The sequence below is a fragment of the Numida meleagris genome, chromosome 2 (genome assembly GCF_002078875.1).
Source record: "Numida meleagris isolate 19003 breed g44 Domestic line chromosome 2, NumMel1.0, whole genome shotgun sequence".
In the NCBI taxonomy this organism is placed as follows: domain Eukaryota; kingdom Metazoa; phylum Chordata; class Aves; order Galliformes; family Numididae; genus Numida; species Numida meleagris.
Genome location: NC_034410.1, coordinates 41,029,218 through 41,050,009, shown reverse-complemented (window position 1 = coordinate 41,050,009; position 20,792 = coordinate 41,029,218). Strand labels below are relative to the sequence as shown.

At 41.6% G+C, this 20,792-nt stretch overlaps 2 protein-coding genes across 3 annotated transcripts in view; one reads left to right on the top strand and one right to left on the bottom strand.

Annotated features, from left to right (window-relative positions):
• Positions 1 to 14,070, top strand: part of SNRK (SNF related kinase) — a 39,954-nt gene extending 25,884 nt beyond the window's left edge. For both annotated transcript variants that reach the window (XM_021386319.1, XM_021386320.1), the window contains exons 4-7: positions 2,126 to 2,267; positions 4,616 to 4,828; positions 5,921 to 6,055; positions 10,147 to 14,070. In XM_021386319.1, coding sequence (XP_021241994.1) covers positions 2,126 to 2,267; positions 4,616 to 4,828; positions 5,921 to 6,055; positions 10,147 to 11,365 — 1,709 coding nt within the window. In that variant the 3' untranslated portion in view covers positions 11,366 to 14,070. The remainder of the gene's footprint in view (positions 1 to 2,125; positions 2,268 to 4,615; positions 4,829 to 5,920; positions 6,056 to 10,146) is intronic.
• ANO10 (anoctamin 10) overlaps positions 17,825 to 20,792 on the bottom strand; it is a 115,839-nt gene continuing 112,871 nt past the window's right edge. The window contains exon 13 of the mRNA XM_021386321.1: positions 17,825 to 19,661. Within this exon, the coding sequence (XP_021241996.1) occupies positions 19,626 to 19,661 (36 nt within the window). The 3' untranslated portion in view covers positions 17,825 to 19,625. The remainder of the gene's footprint in view (positions 19,662 to 20,792) is intronic.

Below are 20,792 nucleotides of genomic sequence, written 5' to 3'. Positions count from 1 at the left end.
TGATTTCTTGGAATCTTCTGTTCTAGCTTTTTGTGTGCTCATTTTTAATTTATGGTTTAATTATTTCACTCTCCTCTTTGGTATTTTTTTTTCTTGGCTTAAATTTAGCCAACGTAATTTTATTATGGCAAACGTAATTTATCTGTAATTATGGATGCTCTGTGGTGCCTCCCGAAACGCTTCCTGCTGGAAGGAGACACTAAGCATTTTACTGGGGGGGCACGGAGCTGAATACTGACAACACAGTGTAGATTGTGTCACAAAATACCTTCCTCAGGGAAGGTTAGAAATGGAGGAAGGGCACTGATAAACAGAAGAGAGCCGTTAACGGAAATGTATGAAGGTACATATTCCACGTGCCTGCAGAAATGAGTTTTTGCTACCTGTTGTGTGGTGGGAGGTGGCTAACACACCAAAGCCTTTTGGGCTACTTTCAGGCTAAGCAGGAAGATGTAAGTGCCTTTACAATAGCCAAGGTGTTACCTTCAGGTAAAATTACCTCTGTCTCATGAGGCTTTTTGCAATCTCGGCATTCCAAGCCGTGCAGCTTTCTGGCATCGGGCTAGCAAAGTATTACAGCACCTAGTGACTTGGCAACATGATCAATAGAGTTGAATTTGCAGGTTTACATGGCTTGGTGTGCTGGCCTCGAAGTGCCCGGCACGTACAAGATGGAGGCCCTAAAGTAGCATAACAGAAATCAAATAATTGTTGGAGTTAATAGCATACACTTAGTACAAATTAGAGCTCTGAAGAAAATTACCCTGTAGCGTGCCTTATTCTGTCTCAGCTAAACCATACGAAGAATGTGTTGTAACTAGCAAAATGAATAATTGTTCTAGGGATGAATGTGTGTGATTTACATTCTTAAACAATACCGTAGCCATCCTTCAGCTTTAAATGCACGTCGAGTATCTTGTGCAGGCCGCAGAAAGCCAGCTGCAGTTGGGCAGCTAACAGTGTGGTTCCCTCACAGCTCCTCCAGGACAGAGCTGTGTGCTCTGCTTCCCGTGGCTGCTGCCAGCTGCTCTTCCCTCAGGAGCTTTCTGCCTCTTCATTTATCTCAGTTCTGCCGCTCGCTGGGTTTTACTGTGTGCAGATCTCTGAAATGGTAGGGTATAAGGCCCCAGACTGCTGCTGGAATTCCCATAGTGTGGAGTTGTATCTGAAGTTGAAGAGCATTCTAAATATATAGTGTATATTTGATTTGATTTGTTGTTGTTTCAATTTCAGGCAGCGTGCCATCTTTCTCAATATCTACATTTCCTGTATTGAATGCAGGGAGACTTCTGAAATATTTTCTTCTAGGCAAACTTTATTAAGACTGGAAGTAAATTTTAGCCTTTCCTGTAAGTAGAAACCAACTAAGGTGCTTCATACCTAGAAGTACTGGAATTGGAAGGAAACAAGAAAACTTGCATGATCTAGCAGAGAACGCTGTTAACTTCGTTACGTGTTAGATATCTAAAATAGATATCTAAAAGCAACCAGGCAAACAAGACAACTGGAACACGCGTGTTTTAATGACTGGTCCTTAATGTGTAAGAAGACAGCTTTACAGAAACAATTTAATTCATTACTTAGCACTAGCAAATTAGTTTTTTAAAGTCACTGCTACTGAAGGAAAAACAAATACCTGATTCAATCTCATGATCTTAAGTGCCTTTTTTTAGAATTTCTTACTGCATCAGGTAACAAGTAAATAAGATTGAGAATAGTTTACACTAGTCTGTTAGCAAGGAACACGCTTTGAATGCAGATCTCTCTTAATAATCTGTGCCTACCTGTGAAGGAAAGCTTAATAAATTCTTATCTTCTGAGTGACCAGATTATCTTCAGCTTTAACTGACGCTTTGCTGTCAAAGATGTGATGCATCTCAAACTGTTATGCATCTTTGAAGCATTGAATTCTGATTTTTTTCCCCCTCATAAGCTGTAAAAACTGTCAACCTGTGGAACTGCTATATTTTGTACTTCAGTGCAATTGCAAACTCTGTAAGTAATGCTGATAATGGAGAGTACAGCAGTAAACTCAAGATGCATCTCAATAATACTTCACAGTTTTGATGGTAATAATGTCTGCTTTCTCAACAATTATTTTAAAACTAGAATTATATATTTACAGATATATGGAGTTTGGGGGTCATCCTCTTTATGTTGGTATGTGGACAACCACCGTTTCAAGAAGCAAATGACAGTGAAACTCTGACTATGATAATGGACTGCAAATACACGGTGCCACCTCATGTGTCCAAAGAATGTAAAGAGTAAGTAGAGTACCAAAGAATTGAAAGCACTCATTGAAGTAGATTTTCATTACCTCTGAGAGCCCTCATACCAGTCTATCAGTGTGGGAATATTCCTTGCTTGCTACTAAAATACCGTGCCTGCTGCTTGCTCTTCCTTAGTTGCTAGTATTTCCTCGTGTTGACTGAGTAGTTTCTTGGGCGGCAGTATAGCATCTTTTTATTTCCTATATCCGTTCTTAGTAAAGGTTAGTCTTGTGATATTTTTTGCCCATAGGCTTTTCCCACACGCTAGTGAAACTGTATCTTTCTTTATTCATCTCTGTCGTCATCCATTTCATAAACTATTAGAGAAGATGCTCAGCGTTGGCTGGCTTTGGCCGCCATCCTTGCTGGACAAATCACAAGGTGTTGCTCAGAGTACTTTGTGGCAGGAGTGGAAAAGGTAATGATCCTGCTAGATTTCAGTTCAAAATACAAGTTGTCTAAACCCAAGAACATCACACAAGTTTTGCTCATCTCCTACTGAAATGGAAACTCCAAATCAACATTCTGGGCGATCACGGGAGAAAAATAATCTATCTGCAAATACCATATGCTGCTTGGAAATCATGACTCATTTTGATGTGATGCTTTTCTGCAGTGCTCGCTGCTGCTTTTTTATTTTTTTGTATATTCCAGTATTGGCCATATGATGAAGATGGATTAATGAGATCATCAGTCCTTTTACTATGTATCAGAGTCAAAAGACTAGAGGAACACCTAAGATTCTGTTCCTTGACAGAGAAGGAAATTTGTTACAACTGTGATCAAAATGACCATTCCTCTCTTCACCTGTCATCCCTGGAGTCCAGGAATGCATAACACAATGTGATAACAGGTTTTCATGCCTTATAGCGTCTAGCATTTCTGGTATCATGGAAAAGCTCCTATCATTGCTCACAACAACTTGCAGATGTTTACATACAGGAACAGGTTTGAAATATAAAATGGGAAGAGGCTAAAAGCTCTTATCAGTGGATTCTGTCAGAATAAATCTCATGAGATGCTGCGTGTGGTGCTTGGGCCATGAAATTGCTGTTTTTTGAATCCTTTTGCTTAATATACTGGCTAATGCTAATTTGCTTAAAGGCCGGAGTAGATCTGCTTTCTGTATATGGCACATCTGCAATGTATTGCCAGTTACCTAAGTGACTCTGAGACTGCCTAAGCCATCAGCTTTAAGTGAAAACATTCTTCATGCTTTGGGATGCATAAGCAAGCCTGAAGGAGGAGGCACTTGTGGTGCATTTGTGGTGCACTTTACTACCTTACTGCTGGTGTTTTACTACAGGCAGTAAAAAGAGTCAGATGAATTGCATAGTTTGTTCTGTCTGTTGTAATACTACTACAAGTGATAGCTCACCTGGAAAACTTTCCAGTAAAGACAGAGTCCACAGACACTGACTATATATGTGACATTCCTTTCTTGCAGTGGAGTTTTAGGAAGTCTAGATTAACTTCCCTTTTTAATTCCCTACATCTCACACCTAAATGGAATAAAATTGCAGCTACCTCTGTGATTTGTGTGGCCTTGCAGTTTGATGTTGCATGTTATAATATAATATAGTCAGTGGAATAACTTATGTGAGAAACACAGAACTTCTGTTCTGTGTTGAAGGCGTTACATCCATGTTCTTCTTATTGTTCAAAGCCACAAATAATTTCCCCAAGCATTTTTTAGGATGCACAGGGAAACTTCCCATTCGGGAAGCTAATAGAGCCACGATGTACTACTAATCAAGTCGTCTTTTTCCCTGTACTTCAGGAATTTATGTACTTCCCTACCAGCACTTGCAAGCACTCAGCATCAACCTGTTAGTACGTCTGTTACTTCATCCCAGATGTTGTTTTTTAGGGTGGAAGAGATCGCTGTCTTCTCACAGATACAGAAGAATCAAATGTCTTATAGGCGATCTCAGAATCAAACCTTTCTTCTTATCGTGCCATTCCACAAACTTGTTGACAGCAGCAATAGTAGAAAATTATATTTCTTTTATTGTACAGACCGGCCTGTAGGCCATCTGTCACAGCTGCCATATAAACCTATTAAAAAAAAAAACAAACAGTAAATCAGATGTTCAGAATCTAAGCATAGTAAATGAAAACTGTAGTGTTTATGACATTTGTAGTTTTTAATAAATAAATAGCTTCAGCTCAGCAATATTTGGGATGTCTTTGAGAATAAACAATTTCTTACCGCACTGCTTACTGTAGAGACTTCTGAGGACCTCTATGGGCTGACAGCAAAGTTCTTCCCAGTGCTGCTCTGACAATGGCTGTCTTTTAAACATGAGTGCATTTTGTTTAGATCTATTTTTTATTCACAGTCTGATTACACGGATGTTGCAGAGAGATCCGAAGCGAAGGGCGTCTTTGGAAGAGATTGAAAACCACGCGTGGCTCCAAGGAGTGGACCCTTCTCCTGCAACAAAGTACAATATCCCTCTTGTGTCATACAAAAATCTGTCCGAGGAGGAACACAACAGCATCATACAGCGCATGGTTCTTGGCGATATTGCAGACCGAGATACTATAGTGGAGTAAGTGCTCAGTCTTCTGTATGAAGTTGATTTTGTGCATCTGTCGTTGCGTGAGATTAAAGAATGTCACGAGAACCTGGGTGTTTCAATGTTTAAATATGAAGCCATTCAGTTATCAAACAAAGTGGTACAAGAGGATTCTAGGATGAGAAATACTGAAGTGGATCCAGCGTTAGCAAAGCTTCAAAAAAGTGTTTTGGAACAGTGTTCGTCTCCTGCAACAGTTTGCAGTCTTGAGCAAATTTGCTTTGGAATCCATGCTTTGACTTGTGCTGTGTATCTGTGCTAGTTATGCCTGTCCTCATGAATATTTAGAGGTGATAAATTGTAGCATTTTTCCTTCATTGTGCTTCCATATACCTGAATCTTTGTAATTCAAAATACTGTTTCTTTTACGTGTATAATGCAAAATCATCATTGTCACTGAATGAGCGTACTGGAAAGCTGTGTAGTTTCTTCTAACAGATTAAAACCCCCCAAATCTTTAAAATATTCAGTACACTGAAAGAGGATGTAGCTGTTTGTTTTTCTATTTGTTCATGTTTGACCTGGAAAAAACTCTTTAACACCTTAACATTTGGGGGGAGGGGGAGAAAACAAAAAATACAATAAAACAGCAGGGTCGCTCCTTAAGTTTTTACCTGCTGGCATCCCTTCTGTTGGGATTATGAATTTAATTTTACTGTGAAGTTAATGTGACAGCTGTAAGATAATGGAAGTGTTTCATCTGGTTGCAACGTAAATGAGTATTAGAACTTTGTGGTTGTATGTGCTAATGGGAAAGCCTACTGCTGGTGCATAATGCTAATGAAATAAAATGTTATCATTTCAAGTATGGTCAACAAAGGAAGAATTACTTTTTTGAATGACACTCTAAACATATCCTCATTCACCTACAGTGAAATGACCAGACCTGTTGGCTCTTTATTTTTAGTAAGACCAAGACATGAATGTCAAGCTATCAAATAGACACAGTTGTGTTTTCCAGGTGCTGTTCCTATTGTAAGAAATACAGCAAGACGTGCAAGCTGCATGTCCAATTTTTAGAAGCCACTGATGTATGGTTTATTTCACGTTCTGTTCTTTCCCTAGGGCACTGGAAACTAACAAATACAATCACATCACTGCTACTTACTTCTTATTGGCTGAAAGGATTCTGCGAGAAAAACAGGAGAAAGAAATTCAGACCAGATCTGCAAGCCCTAGCAACATCAAAGCGCAGTTCAGGTAAGAATTTGAGAATCTCAATTTCTTCCTCCTTCTTTTTAAAATTTAGTGTCTTATTGAATTGCACAGTTGTTAAAAAGCTGTAACGTGCTTATTTACTGCCAGTTTTAAGTGGGTTCAAATGTCGTGCTGTGGGCGCTTGAAGCCGTTCATGAATCAGTTACCAATATTCTCAATTTCTACTGTTCTTAGAAGATGAGTAAAGAATTTGGAGTCTGTATGTGAGGCGGAAGGTTTTCGTACCTGCTGGGAATAGACATGTTCATTGACCTTCAGGTCCTCATAGAAAGTCTGTGTAATATCCCTGGAAAAAATCATTTGCATTATCCTTACATGTGATGAGGATTTAGTTATAGATGAGAAATCACTCTGAATTTGATATTAAGGTGTAGTTGTTAGCTTTGGTTTTGATGGGCTGAACACTCTTTAAATCAAGATTAGACCAAACTTCTTCAGGTTGTTCTGTACTTTTTAGTATAGTTTGATATGCCTGTTATCTAAGGAAAATGGTTGAAAAATTTACTTCAGTCATCCATTTAAAAATATTGCCATAGAATTCTTAGTTTGACAAAAACTATTAAAACATCTTGGAATTTTCAAAGCTTCAGCTTGCTGACACGCAATGAAACAAAGGCAGGAGAGGAGAATTCTGCCATATAATTAGTATAGATGTGTTCAACCAGTCCCCTTGCTGTGCAGCCCACTATCAAAGCATCACATTTGCAGTTACAGAAGCATATGCTTAAATAGTGAGTAGTTTCCAGTTGCACGCTGATATTGGGGCATATGTGTTTTGAACAGTTATTCTTCTTAAATGTTTTCTTTTTAATTTGCTGAGTAAGTGTTAGAGTACAGCAAGAAATCTGCTGCCATTAAGAAAAAATGGTTATTGTCCCATCTTGACAATCTTTGCAGCAAAGATGGAGGTGGTACTGAGGCTTTTCCTTTAATTTTTGTCCTCTGACCTGCAGTCTTTTCAGAAAGCCGCCTTGAAGACTTAGTAAAATGTTTTTGGTAGCTACTGTTAGCAATAATAGCAGTTGTTGGTAGCTAATCACTTAGTGAGAGAAGAACACTAAATGCTTCAGTTGCCTCTTACCTTCAGGTTTGTTAATGTAGCAAAGAAAAAGACAAGACTGTCATTCTTGCCAAAGGTTTTTTTTGTGCAACTTTCATGCAATGAGAGTCATGTAATGGGAATGAAACAAGAGCATAAATGCTGTGGTTCCCTTCTGCTGCATATCCAAATTTTATTTGGACAAATTGATAGAAGGCACTATCACCTCAAATTCAATCTATTAAAAAATGAATGCTTGTTACAAATTAAAGGTAGGCACATTGGAAAACAGGCTCTAGATTCACCATCTGCTTTGATTGTTACTTTGGATTTAGGCTGAGATTTTTGGAGACTTTAGAGATGAGTCACTTCTGAATATCCTTCCATCTACCTGAATGACAGGTTGTTTCAGAATCTTACAGTGGTTATTACCAACATCTGTGTTGTCTTGAGGTGAGACTGCACTCTGTGTTGTGTGCTAGATTAGACTGAAATCTCCTTGCTGCATGCAAGGGTCATCTCTCTACATCCACTCATGTAGGAAACATTATGTGGCATGGTGACAAGTGCTTTAAAAGAGTTATTGTTGCAAGCAAGTACAGGTTTTAATCTACAGAAACCTAAACGGTCTAGAGCTCGGTGTTACAGAGCTTCCCTCTTTTCAAGGTCAGCACTGTATGCCTTTTGCTCAGCAGTTCTCTCTATCCTCTTACATCTATCAATCTCTTTTACAAGAAATCCAGTTAGAACATAAATGTGTCTAATAAGTATTAGTTATAAAACAAATTAGAGGAAAACTTTGGAGTTCAAATGAGTTCTAAACCTACCAAGTCTGCTTTTAAATTGTTTTTTTCTTTGTATCAGTATCACTTTTTCAGTAAAACAGCTGCTCCAGTAACATGAGGAACTAGGACACACAAATGCATTGAATCTGAATCTTGATACAATTTTATAACATTGAATGGAGTAGTTAAAGTCTGCCTTAGTAGTGTGAATTTTCTTTGCATGACAGGCAGATACACATAAACTGATGAACTCTTGCCATTAATAATCTCAGGTAGCATTCAAGTTACTGCTTTTCTTCATGATGGTTCTAAATGGAAAATATCTAGAGTGACCTTATGGAAAGGACAACAGTGATACATTAATTTCATTTTGAGAGTTTAGAAGTTTAAACAACAAACACGAATAACTCGCAATTTAGAGTTTTCCATCTGGCCTGCTCACCTCAGACCTACTGGGGCACAATGTGGGGGAAGGCAGGGAGATAAATGTGGGCTACAATGTGAGATACAGATCTATTGTAGTGAGGAGGTCTGTTGCCTGAAAACAGCAGCACTCCAGGACAGGGGTCTGCGTGGCTCTCACAAGGGGCGGGCTACATCGGTTCACACAGACCTGGGGGCTGCTGGGTGGTGGCAGCCAGGTGCTGTTGTTATGGGTGTCCTGGGAGATTTTTGTATCAACAGCTTCTTAACAAGCTGAAGGTTTCACCTCTAAAAATCTGCAGTTATCGTTGGTGGGTTTTAATACTGGCTTTAAGAAAGTAGTCTTCTCCAAAGTTCATACAGTTGGGAAGATAGTTGTGAATTGTGGCACCCGAGCAGGTGGACATCTCACACTTGAGGATCCTTTTCTATCCTGCAGTTACAGAGGGAGCCTTGAGCAAATGCAGTTCTAATGCAGATGCTTCTGTTAACTTGAAACGCTTGAACACAATGAGAATAGCTGGGGTCACACCTGGTTTGAAATTCTTCCTGCTTCCTCTCTGTTTTTCTGCCATACTTTGTTGCAAAACTCTCCAGGCCAGGTTAGAACCCTCTTCTGGTGGCAAGCCCCAAAATAGGGTTGGCAATGTCTTGTAATATGGCATCATATGTGAGCAGAAGTCTCTTTCCACTGCTTCTCATGCATTGTGCTAGATTACTTTAGCTAATGTAAAACATGTGATGAGCAAACTTTTTTTTTAACTTTGGTAACTTTTAATTCGAGAAGTTAGAAGAAAATTCTTACTCTGTGCAGGAAATGTGGAGCTTACGCTCCGTGAAGCAATTGAATTCTTCAGTGTTAAGGCGGTGTTCTTTTGGATCAGTCTTTCAAAATACAGGTAGAGAGGAAAGTCTGTCAGTCTTTTTTCTTAATTTATTATACATATGGTGGAAAATTTACCATATATTGCAGAAATTTAAAGTAAAATATAAATCATTAGGCACCAGCTTAGACACTGAAGGAAAAAAAAAGGCATCAGCTGCTGATGGTAAACCTGATTTACTCTCAGTTGTCACTTCGATTACGTTGTGATTTGAGATTAACACTCAGTGTACACTCACACAATTTGAACTCTGATCATTCTAGTTTGTTAAGCAATCTGAATCCTGAATTTACACAACTGCAGTTTTCCAGTTGTGGAGGTAAGGTCAAATAAATGTATGATCTTGAGTCGTATGTTTGAAATTAAAGGTGATTTCGTGGAACAGAGCTTAGTCTGAGTGAAACTCACTGAAATAGGAGAGTGTTCCTCTGAGAGCTTTTCAGCCTCACTTGTGTTAATTTTAACCTGTTCTTTATAGTAAGAATACTGGGGGAAAAAGTAACAAAAGCTTAAGATGATTCCAAACTACTTTTATTCATCTTGTACCCGAACCACTTTGTATCTCTGCCTCGGTGGCACTGGTGTTTCTATACCTACTGCAGATTATCTTCTTGGAAATGCAATTATTTAAAGCTTTGTATTGCTTGCTTCATTTTCTGAATAGTGATTTTTTTAAAAGATCTCATTTGACAGAAAACAACCCAACTTCTAAACGATGCTTTTGTAAATACGACATTCCTTTCAAGGAACAGCATTTCCAAAGGAACACGCATCTTGAGAATGTTTTCTTCTCAGTATTGCTCTTTACAAATACACAACTCAGCAGGCAATCTGTGTGGCAGTACTTGAGTTCCTCTTGTGTAGATCTTAAATTTGTTTATGTGTTTTGAGACGGTCACCATGATGTGACTTTTCTTTTATCTTTCATACTTACTTATGCAGGCAGTCGTGGCCAACGAAAATCGATGTACCCCAGGATCTGGAGGATGACCTCACAGCTTCTCCTCTCTCCCATGCAACTGTTCCTCAGTCTCCAGCTCGCACGGCAGAGAACGTTCTCAATGGTCACAGAAGTAAGGCTGCTGGTGATTCAGCAAAGAAAGAGGAGATCCCTGAGTTGGCTGGACCGGCGCTTTCTGTAGTTCCGTCGGTGAGCTTAAAACCCACCACGAGCGGCCGGAAGTGCTTGTTCAGAGTAGAAGAAGACGAAGAGGAGGACGAAGAAGACAAGAAGCCTATTTCTCTTTCTACTCAAGTTGTTCTGCGCCGAAAGCCTTCAGTTACAAACCGTCTTACTTCAAGGAAGAGTGCACCAGTCCTCAATCAGATCTTTGAGGAAGGCGAGTCGGATGATGAGTTTGACATGGACGAGAACCTACCCCCAAAGCTCAGCAGGTTAAAAATGAATATCGCTTCGCCTAGCACAGTGCATAAGCGCTACCACAGGAGGAAAAGCCAGGGCCGTGGCTCTAGCTGCAGTAGCTCGGAAACAAGTGACGATGACTCGGAAAGCAGGAGACGCCTCGATAAAGATAGTGGCTTTACGTACTCCTGGCACAGACGGGATAGTAGCGAGGGGCCACCTGGCAGCCAAGGAGATGGCGGGGGACAAAGCAAACCAAGTAACGGAAATGGAGGAGTAGACAAAACAAGCCCAGGTGATAATAACAAAGGTGGGGGGAGTCCCTCCAGCAACTCCAGCGGCAGCACCAACAACACTTCAGGTTCCACTCGTAGATGCGCCGGATCTGGAAACTCAATGCAGTTATCGTCTAGAAGCGCAGGGGAACTGGTTGAAAGCCTGAAGTTAATGAGCCTTTGCCTGGGTTCACAGATTCACGGCAGCGCTAAATACATTATTGATCCTCAAAACAATCTGACGTTTTCCAGTGTAAAAGTACAGGAGAAATCGTCGTGGAAAATGTGTATAAGTTCCAGTGGAAGTGCCAACCAGGCTTCGTCGCTGGGCAGCCTGAAGTTCTTTTCTGACCAGATGTCAGACACGGCAAATGAATTGGAACGGATAAAGAACAGGAACTTGAAAAATAACGTGCTACAACTACCTCTCTGTGAAAAGACGATATCTGTGAATATTCAGCGGAACCCAAAGGAGGGCCTGCTGTGTACCTCCAGTCAAACCAGCTGTTGTCATGTCATTTGACAGCAGCCTGACTGTAATTGCTTGATCTATCCGACAGCATCTTTCTTCCTGTTCAGAGCTGTGAACACCTTGTCACTGAACCCCCTTTTGTTGTCTTAAGATTTTTAAGTGGGCTTTGAGCAGTTATTTATTACATTTTAATTTTGTGTTTGCTTGGTGATATGACAATGCATGGTCTTTGCATGCTGCTAGCCATTATATTTTTCTTTTTCAACAAAGCAGAATATTTTATTGTGTAGTTCTTACATTTATAATTTTACTACGGAAGATCTGGATTAAATTAAAATGACTATCATCTGGATCCTAATGTAAATGGAGCACTTAGAAGTTTCACGTTCTGCACTTAAAACTAGAGAGAGAAGCTTTTGTTTGCTTGTGAAATGTTAATTCTTGTTCTGACCTTCTGTGATATCTAAAATATGTGATATGTGGCATACTTCTATGTGTCTGAAACAGAACCAAAGCAATAATGTTTTGATGCTGAAAACTCTTCAGGGAGCTTTCAGATGTTCCAAGGCTTGTACAAAGCAAAGATGCACTGAAAATTAGCGACCTTGAAATACGATTTTAAACCCACACCTATTTGTCTTAAGTTATGAAACGGATAAAGTTGTGGCTCAAAAATCCAAGTGAAAAGATGTCGTTTTGCTAGAGGCAGTTGTGTTTCGTTGTCGGGTTGGGTTTTTTTCGTTTTTGTTCTTCAGAAGCAAGTAGATTTGTAAGGCAGCTTTTTCCCATAGAAATATGTTACTATTACAAGCAGACAATCTTTTTTAATATAACAAAGGTAAATTATTAAGTCTACTTCTGAGTTTTTATGTGCTAAATGAAAATAATAAAGTATTTGTATGAATTACTTTCATTATTAGTATATCATGACGCTTACTCAGTATTTTAGGTTTTAACCTTGTGAGCCTTCCTCCCTATCCTCTCCCCGCCTCCTTGAGATTTCAAAAGGCAATAAGGGGTGGAAAACCTTTAACCAATTGGATCCAAGTTGACGTAGTTACTGTCATTTATTGTCATTGTTCTCATTATCAAATCAGACTCTTGGAAGACTTAAAATACTGCTGTTTGCCCATACGGACACCCGTTATTTTCCCTCAGTAATCATGCTTTTTCTTACTGTCAGTGAAAGTAGCATATAGGAAAGTATTTATTTTACAGCTGTTTGCCTTTCTGTTGTTTTTCTCATTGCCACGGTGAGGTCTTGTTTTAGAGTATTACTGCACCAATGGGTGCGTTTGACAAGATAAGTTAACTTGTGGAATTTTATTACCTAGATAAAAATATATTGCGGATTCCTAGTTTGGGGAAGGGCGAGAATGTTTTATTTTTTCATGCTGTGCACTGGGTCTCCTGAGCAATGCTAGTAAAACCGGTGGTGTTATGTAGCAGCGCCCTGGCCAGACGATGGAAGTCTGAGAGGAGTTTACACTGTTGAGCATCTTGTCACCTTGCAGAATGGTCGCATACAATGCATTTCGTGTCCGCTGTAGAGTGCATAGAGCACCAAAGAACTGCGTTACACTTGGTCTTAACTTCTACAGTCAACGACAGCTCTTCTCGATTAGTAAAAGACTTTACTAAGAGAATCTGAATTGCATGGGGTATCCTTACTGGCTCGCCTAGCCAAGGATTTCACATTCTGCTTCCTGAACAAGGACACGATGAGCATTTTACTTTGAAGAAAGTTTTAAGAGAGAGCTGCAGTTTAGTCAGTGTGGTATTTAAAAATGAAAAACTGCAAGAAGAGATGTGTGGGTGAAGCCATAGAACATATTTGCTTGACGTTTTTTGAGCAGGGATCTTATAAAGGGCCAGAAATAAGATGTGTGGTTCACGGACAGTGAGCGTAACGTCGAAGTAGGAGAAAAGTTTATAAAGGGCATTGGCAATAAACTTATTTGTTGCAGCTTTTTTTTCCAAGCATTGTAAATACTCTTTCCTGATATTATGTACAGCCTTGGAATGGCACCTTTTAACTAACCCCGGGTGTATTTTGTTTCCAATGTTTTTATATACAAATGTATATATGGTGCTCACTTTAGAACAGCAGTGTTGACCATTTATGCTGCATAGTTGTATTATAGCCTTACTAGTTGTGTATGGTTGGTTGACCTCTGGGTGTACAGATGTTAGTCTGAGTGGCGTCCGTTATCCATCTGTTGCTAGGTGAATGACTGTGCATGTGGTGTACGTCGTGCTATGTCGTCATGTAAAAGGAAGGGCGAGAATAACCACTACATGAAGATAATATCGGACCAAACTATTAGAGCGAGTCAACAGTTTCTTGTACCCCTTAACGTGTCTTTAAAAGTTGCATATAGTTACAGTAGTGTATAAATTAAATATTGTGGAAAAACAATTAGTCTTGTATTTTTCTGTATGTGTGTATATATTATATATAAAATAATGTACCTCTAGCAACTTCATCTGTATTTAAGATGTGACAATCTTGACACGGGATTTTAAGAGTAGCGGTATAAATAAGCAGAATAAATGAACAGAAATATGAAAAAAATTTCTCACCGAGAAAGAATTTGTGTGTGCGTGTGTGTGTGTGTTAAGAGGGTACAGAAATAGCAGCTGATCTTATTGCTTCCAGCAGTGTTTGGCTTTTTCATTGTATAAAAATTCATGATGTGTGACAGACATGGAAAATCCAGTTAATAAAAGTACTATCTCAACTGATGCATAACCGATATGTGCATGGCAGTGCGGTTTGTTACTCCCAGTGCTCAGTGCACACGGGCAGCGCGTGCCCTGCTGAGCGCCACTGAGTGAACTTCACAGCACCTAGGGCCCAGTCAAGAGGAGCTTGTCCAACTCACCCTCTTGGCCAAGCTGGGGCTCTTCTCTCTGCGTCTGTACAGAGCACAGGGTTTCAAAGGCTCAGTTGAAACATTTGTTGTGTGTCTGTCAAAGCGAGGCCAGCCTCAGCCGTGCACACATCCATGGCAGGCAGGGGAGTGACACCTTGCCCACCTTGCTGTGACCTGTTAAAAATAAGGTGCTTTACTTATGTCAGGTTTGTCTTGTTAGGTAAAATAACTGGTTACATACCAGTTTGCCAAGTCTGTGTAGGCAGCCCGTTAACTGCTCTTCTTGTAAAAAAGTATGTGAGCTGAAGTTTCAGCAGGGCAGAGTACATGCCTTTAATCCAGCCTTAGCCCAGAACTGTTCTTCTCTACAGTATAAAATGGTAACAGGAAAAAAAGAAACAACCAAAAAAGTAAGTGGGGCTTGCTGGCTTTGTGCACAGAAAGGGGGTAGCTCAAGACAAAGCTGTTGTTTCCCACAGCCTCCATGTAAGAGCCAAAACCAGGCCCCAAGATGCTGTGCAGTCTCAGTGCATGCTGTCACAGGTAGCAGGCAGCCAGGAGCTGCCCAGTGTATGCTGTGCAACCGAGTCCCATGTCACCGTGTTTGGGTTGCCAGGGGCTGGTAAACATCTGCTCCTGAACACTTGGTCTAAAATGAAGGACGTCAGTATGGAACTGAGAACAACTGCAACGCCTAAGCTGAAATACAGGCATGGGCTGCCAGGGTCATCACTTAAAAACTTCTGTGCCTTAACATGTAGTGAGCAGATCAACACGTTTGTTTGTTTTCAAGGTACTGTGAAAAGCATTTCAGGTTGAGGGGAGGAGTAGCTCTGCCAGTAAGCAGTGGAGCTGGCCCATGCTTCCACACTGCTCTGCCAGTTTTGCCTGAGAGTGCCTCATTGCTGTCTGTATCTGTCTGTGCATGTAACAGCTCTATCCTTAAACAGATGCCTCTCTGGTGACTCAGGAAAGAGCCATGCAAGTGCTACCTTGTGGCTCTAGAGAGAGGCCAGGCATCCCGGGTGTGCCAGGCTCCATCTCAACCAGCACGGGAGGACAACGCGTGCTGCCAGGGCTCAAGACCCCTGTGTGCTCAGCTGAAAGAATCCTAAGTGCTGATCCCCAGCTCTGGGAAAATGAGGGCTCTGCCACTGGAGCAGTTCAGAGTTGGTGAGTTAACTGTGACGTAACAAAACCATACCCAGAGACGGTATGGCTGTGTGGCACTGAGCACAGTGATAGGGATTGATGGCATTCAATGGGCCATGTACTAGGGCTGCCCCAAAAGTAATGCCTCCTATTTTATTGTGTTGGCCTATGATGTCAGAGGCAGGTGGTGGCATGGCAGTAGAGGCTGAACCTTCCCACGAGTATTCTGTTTGGTGTTGCTGCCGTGTGACAGATGGCAGCAGAGGGGCAGTTTGACAGAATGGCGTCTGACACAGAAGCACGTACGGAGCAAAGGGGAAGAACTGAATTCCTCCACTGTAGCGCTCACTGACATTCACCAGTGATTGCTGAATGTTCCTGGAGACCAAAGAATGGATGTGAGCACGGTAAGGCGGTGGGTGGTGCGTTTCAGCAGTGGCAATGGGGTCAAGCACATGCCATGCAGGATCTTGTTCATCGCTGGTGAAAATCCACTGCTAGTGGTGACTGCTGAAAAATGGTTTCTTGTAGCTGAGAATGTGCTCTATCAAATAAGTGTCATTGTGCTCTTTGTATCTGTTGTAGTTTCCACGGAAAAAAATAGGAGGTATTACTTTTAGAGCAAGCTATGTAATCATATGCAATTAGTGTATTATTGCTTTATGATCAGCTGTGTGTGTGAGGATGTACCCATAGGCTTTGGTGGCTATGACCATTACTGAGGAACATCCAAAGTCTGGTCAACAGGAAACGTGGTGGGAGCAGTGGGGACTTGTGCCTCAGCAGGGAAAGGTGCAGCCAATCTCTCTCCCCTCCTGCTTTTAAAAGAGTAAACAATCACGTCTTATTAATTGGTACGTGCAGACTTTTTCCATCATGAGCAAATAAAGGAATGTGCCAGCCAGTTACACCAAACTTGGATGGCGGACTGGAATGTCCCAGAGTGACTGGAAAAACAGAAGACAGCTGGGGCACCATGACAACCTTCCCAATGGCAAAGTTGACACGAATAACTCAGAGCGGAGCTGTCTGTCACTAACAGTCCATTATCACTTGCAGTACAAGGTGTTTGAGTAGTAACATCTTAACATAACCATCCTTGGGTCAGCACAAGCATGACTCGTTTGTTTGTTTAGTTGGACTAAAGCCAGCTTACTCATCAAAGTCATGGAGGAATGCTGTTTTGAGGGATGGCCAGGACACCCTTCTCAGGAACGTTTCTGTGGCTGTTTGAGCCTGCCTTGTTCTGATGCACAGGTTGGGACTATGCTTTTGAGGCCAAAACTGCAATTGCTTGTTAAAGGTTGACTCACCTTGGCCTGTTTGCATGGTACTGCAAACGACACCAATTTCTAGGAGTTGAGAATGCTGAAATAGTAACAGATTGAAGTCTACGATACTAAAGAAGAAAAACAAATCCATTGACTTTCCCAGGCAGTGGAATTGTCCTACGAAAAAATGCATGGGGTTTTTTTTAAGGGCTTCAGTAGTCTCTTAGACATGTCACATCAGATCTCCCCAGCAGCTGCTTGCAGTGAGCCCTTGTGTAACATCTTCCTGCTCCTACTCTCTCTTGAGAAATACTGGGCTGGAGGAGGTAAGGAGGAGCAGAGCTTGTGTTTTCCCCAGGCACTGGCTGCCACAGCACTCAGCTGGAGTGCCTGAGGCCTGGGAGCAGTTCTGCTCAGCTGCAGGCCTGCAAGCCCAAAGGAAGGGCTGATGAGCTCACATACGCAGCCTGGGATCACCTGCATCACACCTGCAGTGATGGATGCCATCCTCACCGTGTTTTAAGTCATGCCACAAAGTGCAGAAAGACCCATTCTCTCTAAGGCAGGAGGCCATCAGCCTTCAAGGCTGACAGTGAGTCACCAGGCTCCGCTGTCAGCTCCAGTCTCCACCTCTTGGACAAGAATGCATGGGAGAGCCACTCTAAGGAAGGCGTACAGAGGGCAGTAGTAGGAAAGGTGCCTGCTGGCTTTGCTTGCTTGAACAGGGAGTGTGCTAACTCCAGAATGAGAAGTAAGACTTAGTACCCCCAGATGAGAGAAGGTTAAACCACCCAGAACTGCTTGCCTGCTGAAACAGGAACTGTTCCTCTTCTACTGGCCTCAGGTTTGCAGGAGGGTAAGGCCAGTGAGAAGTCCTGAGTCAGCAGCCTGCCTGGGCCACACGCTGCCACCTGCAACTGAAACCAGACCTGAGGGAAGAATTTTTCCATCACCACTCATTTGTGATTGCACTTCTCCTTAAAAACAGCTGTCTGCATTGTTACAGCTGCTACTAAGGAGCCATGTAAAATTCAAGCTCTGTGGATAGGAACAGGCTTATGCTCTTCACCCCAAACAGGACGCTCCTCCAAACTCATCCTCGATTTCTCCCTGAAGATTGAACCAGGAGTGCCTCCACTCCCACAGGTGCCTTGGACATGCAGCTCCTCAGACTGAGAACAGATGCACGTAACACAGCTTGCAAAAGGCAGTCACCAGTAAATACCTTATTTATTCTTTCTCATGTTTCAGGAGCAGTTCAGTGACAAAATACAACACAACACCATCCAGGTAATAGTTCTCCATGAACCAGAAATGCTGTATCATGATTTTTGCATCGCAGCTGCTGCACAATGAGTTATTCAGGACAAACTACTCTCTATAACATAAAGGATTGCCATACTCCTCACTCACATGCTATGGAGCTTGTAGTGCCTCCACAGTGCCTGGCTGTAGGCAGAGAATCCACCCGAGGAATGTTATCATCCCCATTTAGAGGTAAGAATACTGAGCAGAAGTGAATGGATTTGCTGAAGGCAAGGATGGCTGCCAAGGTCGCTCACATCACCAGGTACCCAGACCTTACTACAGATTTTCCTGTTAAGCTGCAGAAAACTGGAAGAATGCAATGACTACGAAGACAAGTTCAAAGTCAGCTTTGGGTACGCCATTACTTATTTCTTTCATGTGACTACAGCTGAGACACGACCTGATTCCTTTTCCAGCCAATCCTGGGGCGTAATCACAGACAGCCCATGCAGCTGCCATCACAAACCTGCCCACTTCACACTCTGAAAGCAGTACAAAGCAGCAGACAGCAGGCTCCTGTCACAGCAGCTCTTACAGGCTCACGTCCCACCAGGACCCATCCCCCAGGCTCCTCACTAACCACACTGACCAGGCAGCAGGAGCAAAACACGGGGCAGAAATCTGCAACGGTAACTTCTCCGCACACAGCCCCACGAGTATCATGTCATAGGGAAGGTACGTCTACTGCAGACAAAGATCACAGCTGGAGAATGTAAGCTACCCATGGTTAGGGGAGATTTTGGTCCTGTTACTGTCAGAAAGCAATGAAACACTTAGAAAGTGACCATTCTGTGAAAGGCAGGGGAAAAAAAGAAAAAAAAAAAAAAGGGTGTTCACTGGGCACATGGGTACCAGTGTACCACGTTTAATTGCGCTGCTCCTGAGTTTAACGAGAGCAGCCATGAATACAACATTGTGCTTCAAGGCCCAAGGAAGGGACAACAAAAGCAAAAGTAAATTAAAAAATAAATACATTAATATCTGCTGCTTAATCTTCATGAATTACTGCTCAGCACACCGTTTCCTACTGCATGCTTTTACCCAGCTTTGGAGAAGACTTTAACTCCCTCTTAGCTGGGTAACTAGCACACAGGAATGTGTAGTGCATACCTCACAATATTTATGTTTAAATACTTCTCAGGTTAGGTAAGAAATAATCATATTTCATTACATAATGTAAATTAATTTGCTACGTGCAAAAGATAGCTAATCAGCAGTGTTTGAAAAAAAGAAAAAAAGAGGATTGGTTAACAATCATGATAAAGGGACAAAGCAGGCCACAGGCCCAAGAGACAGTGCCCTGAATTAAGCACTGCTCTACCTCTTTCTTTCTGTTTTCTTTCACAGGGTTACAGCTGAAGCCTGCAGGTGGCTTGGGGATGCTTATCCCAAGTTCTGTTTTCCATCTGTTGAAGTGCAGTGGCTCTGGCAGCCTTCTACCAGACCTCACGCAGGCCGGACTGCTCCATGTAGTGCCAGCTCCGCAAACTGGTGTATGCAGGAATAGAAGGGAGGAGGAGAAAGGATCTCTTTTTTTACAACCTCAAGCAGTGATTATTTACCAAGGATCATACAAGCAGGTGCCACCTGCAGATATACAGAACAGCACGGTGCGCACCGAGAGCTACGCAGCATCATAAGCAAAGTCTCAAGGAGTGCCCACGTCCACACATGACTACTGCAGTCATCTTCATTCCTCCGTGTTTACTCCTTCAGTGACTCAGCCGCAAGTTTCATTTGCTGTGAGAGAAGAGAGAGAGGAAAAAAAGCACAATCTCAGTGGTAGTGTGATGTATTAAACTGAAGTTTATATCAGAAAAATGCTCATTGCAGTGAAGGACTGTGATAATCTCAGACACAAAAGGAATTTAAAAATATATTATCATTACTATAACAAATATCTGTTGTGAAGAGATAAATGCAATTCACTTTGCCAGTGGGAGAACCTATCTACTCATCATGTGGTGTGCACAATTTTTAAATACATTCTTTGTAGATATAAAGTGTTAGTTCACTGTTAGATCAAGTTCTTTCTGTTATTCTTTCTGTGATTTCACAGAAGTGGCCCGGTAAATACAGGCTGGTAGGATGACAAACCCCAAGTAATATCAAAAACATTGGGAAGGGGGAAAACTGCAAATACAGTGGATGCTTTCATTCGATTTCTAACCCATAGCATAGAGATGTCAAGATGTCTTTAACACATCACCTTCTGACTTCCCTTTGCTGCTGCTAGTCTGTGCCTGAATCTATTCCAAAACATGACTCCACACAGTAAAACCCACCTACAATTACTTTAGTTACCATTTTTAATCTGCATTTCCATGCCACCTATCAAAGAAGTAAAATTAATCTGTGATACAAATATTTATATGCTTCTCCATGGCAACAGCATAGGAAAAAAATACTGGAGTGGAATGCAGGAACACAGATTCCTCTTCTGCATCCTGATTCCCTTATCTGAACAAATGTCTGTGTAAATCTACAGCATTTTAATTAAAGTGACTTCAATCCCTAATGTAAAGACATGAGGGAGATACAGAACATAACCTAACTCAGTTAATGACTTATCAAATTCAAACCTAATTCACCAATTTCAGAAACATCTTCTCAAATCTTGAGCATTGCTGGAATTATATGAATTATACCGATCTTAGAGGTCCCTTCCAACCCCAACCATTCCATGATTCTATGATGTGCAGAATGTAGCAAACCGCAAGGGTGCTTCTCCCTGATTTCTCCACAGCTCACCAAATTCTGGGGAAAAAAAGCCGGCAACGAACAAGCATACGACCATTAACGAAGACTAGATGACAAATCTGGCCAAAAATAATCACAAGTGCAACTATTGTTATTGACTTCTGAAGGCCC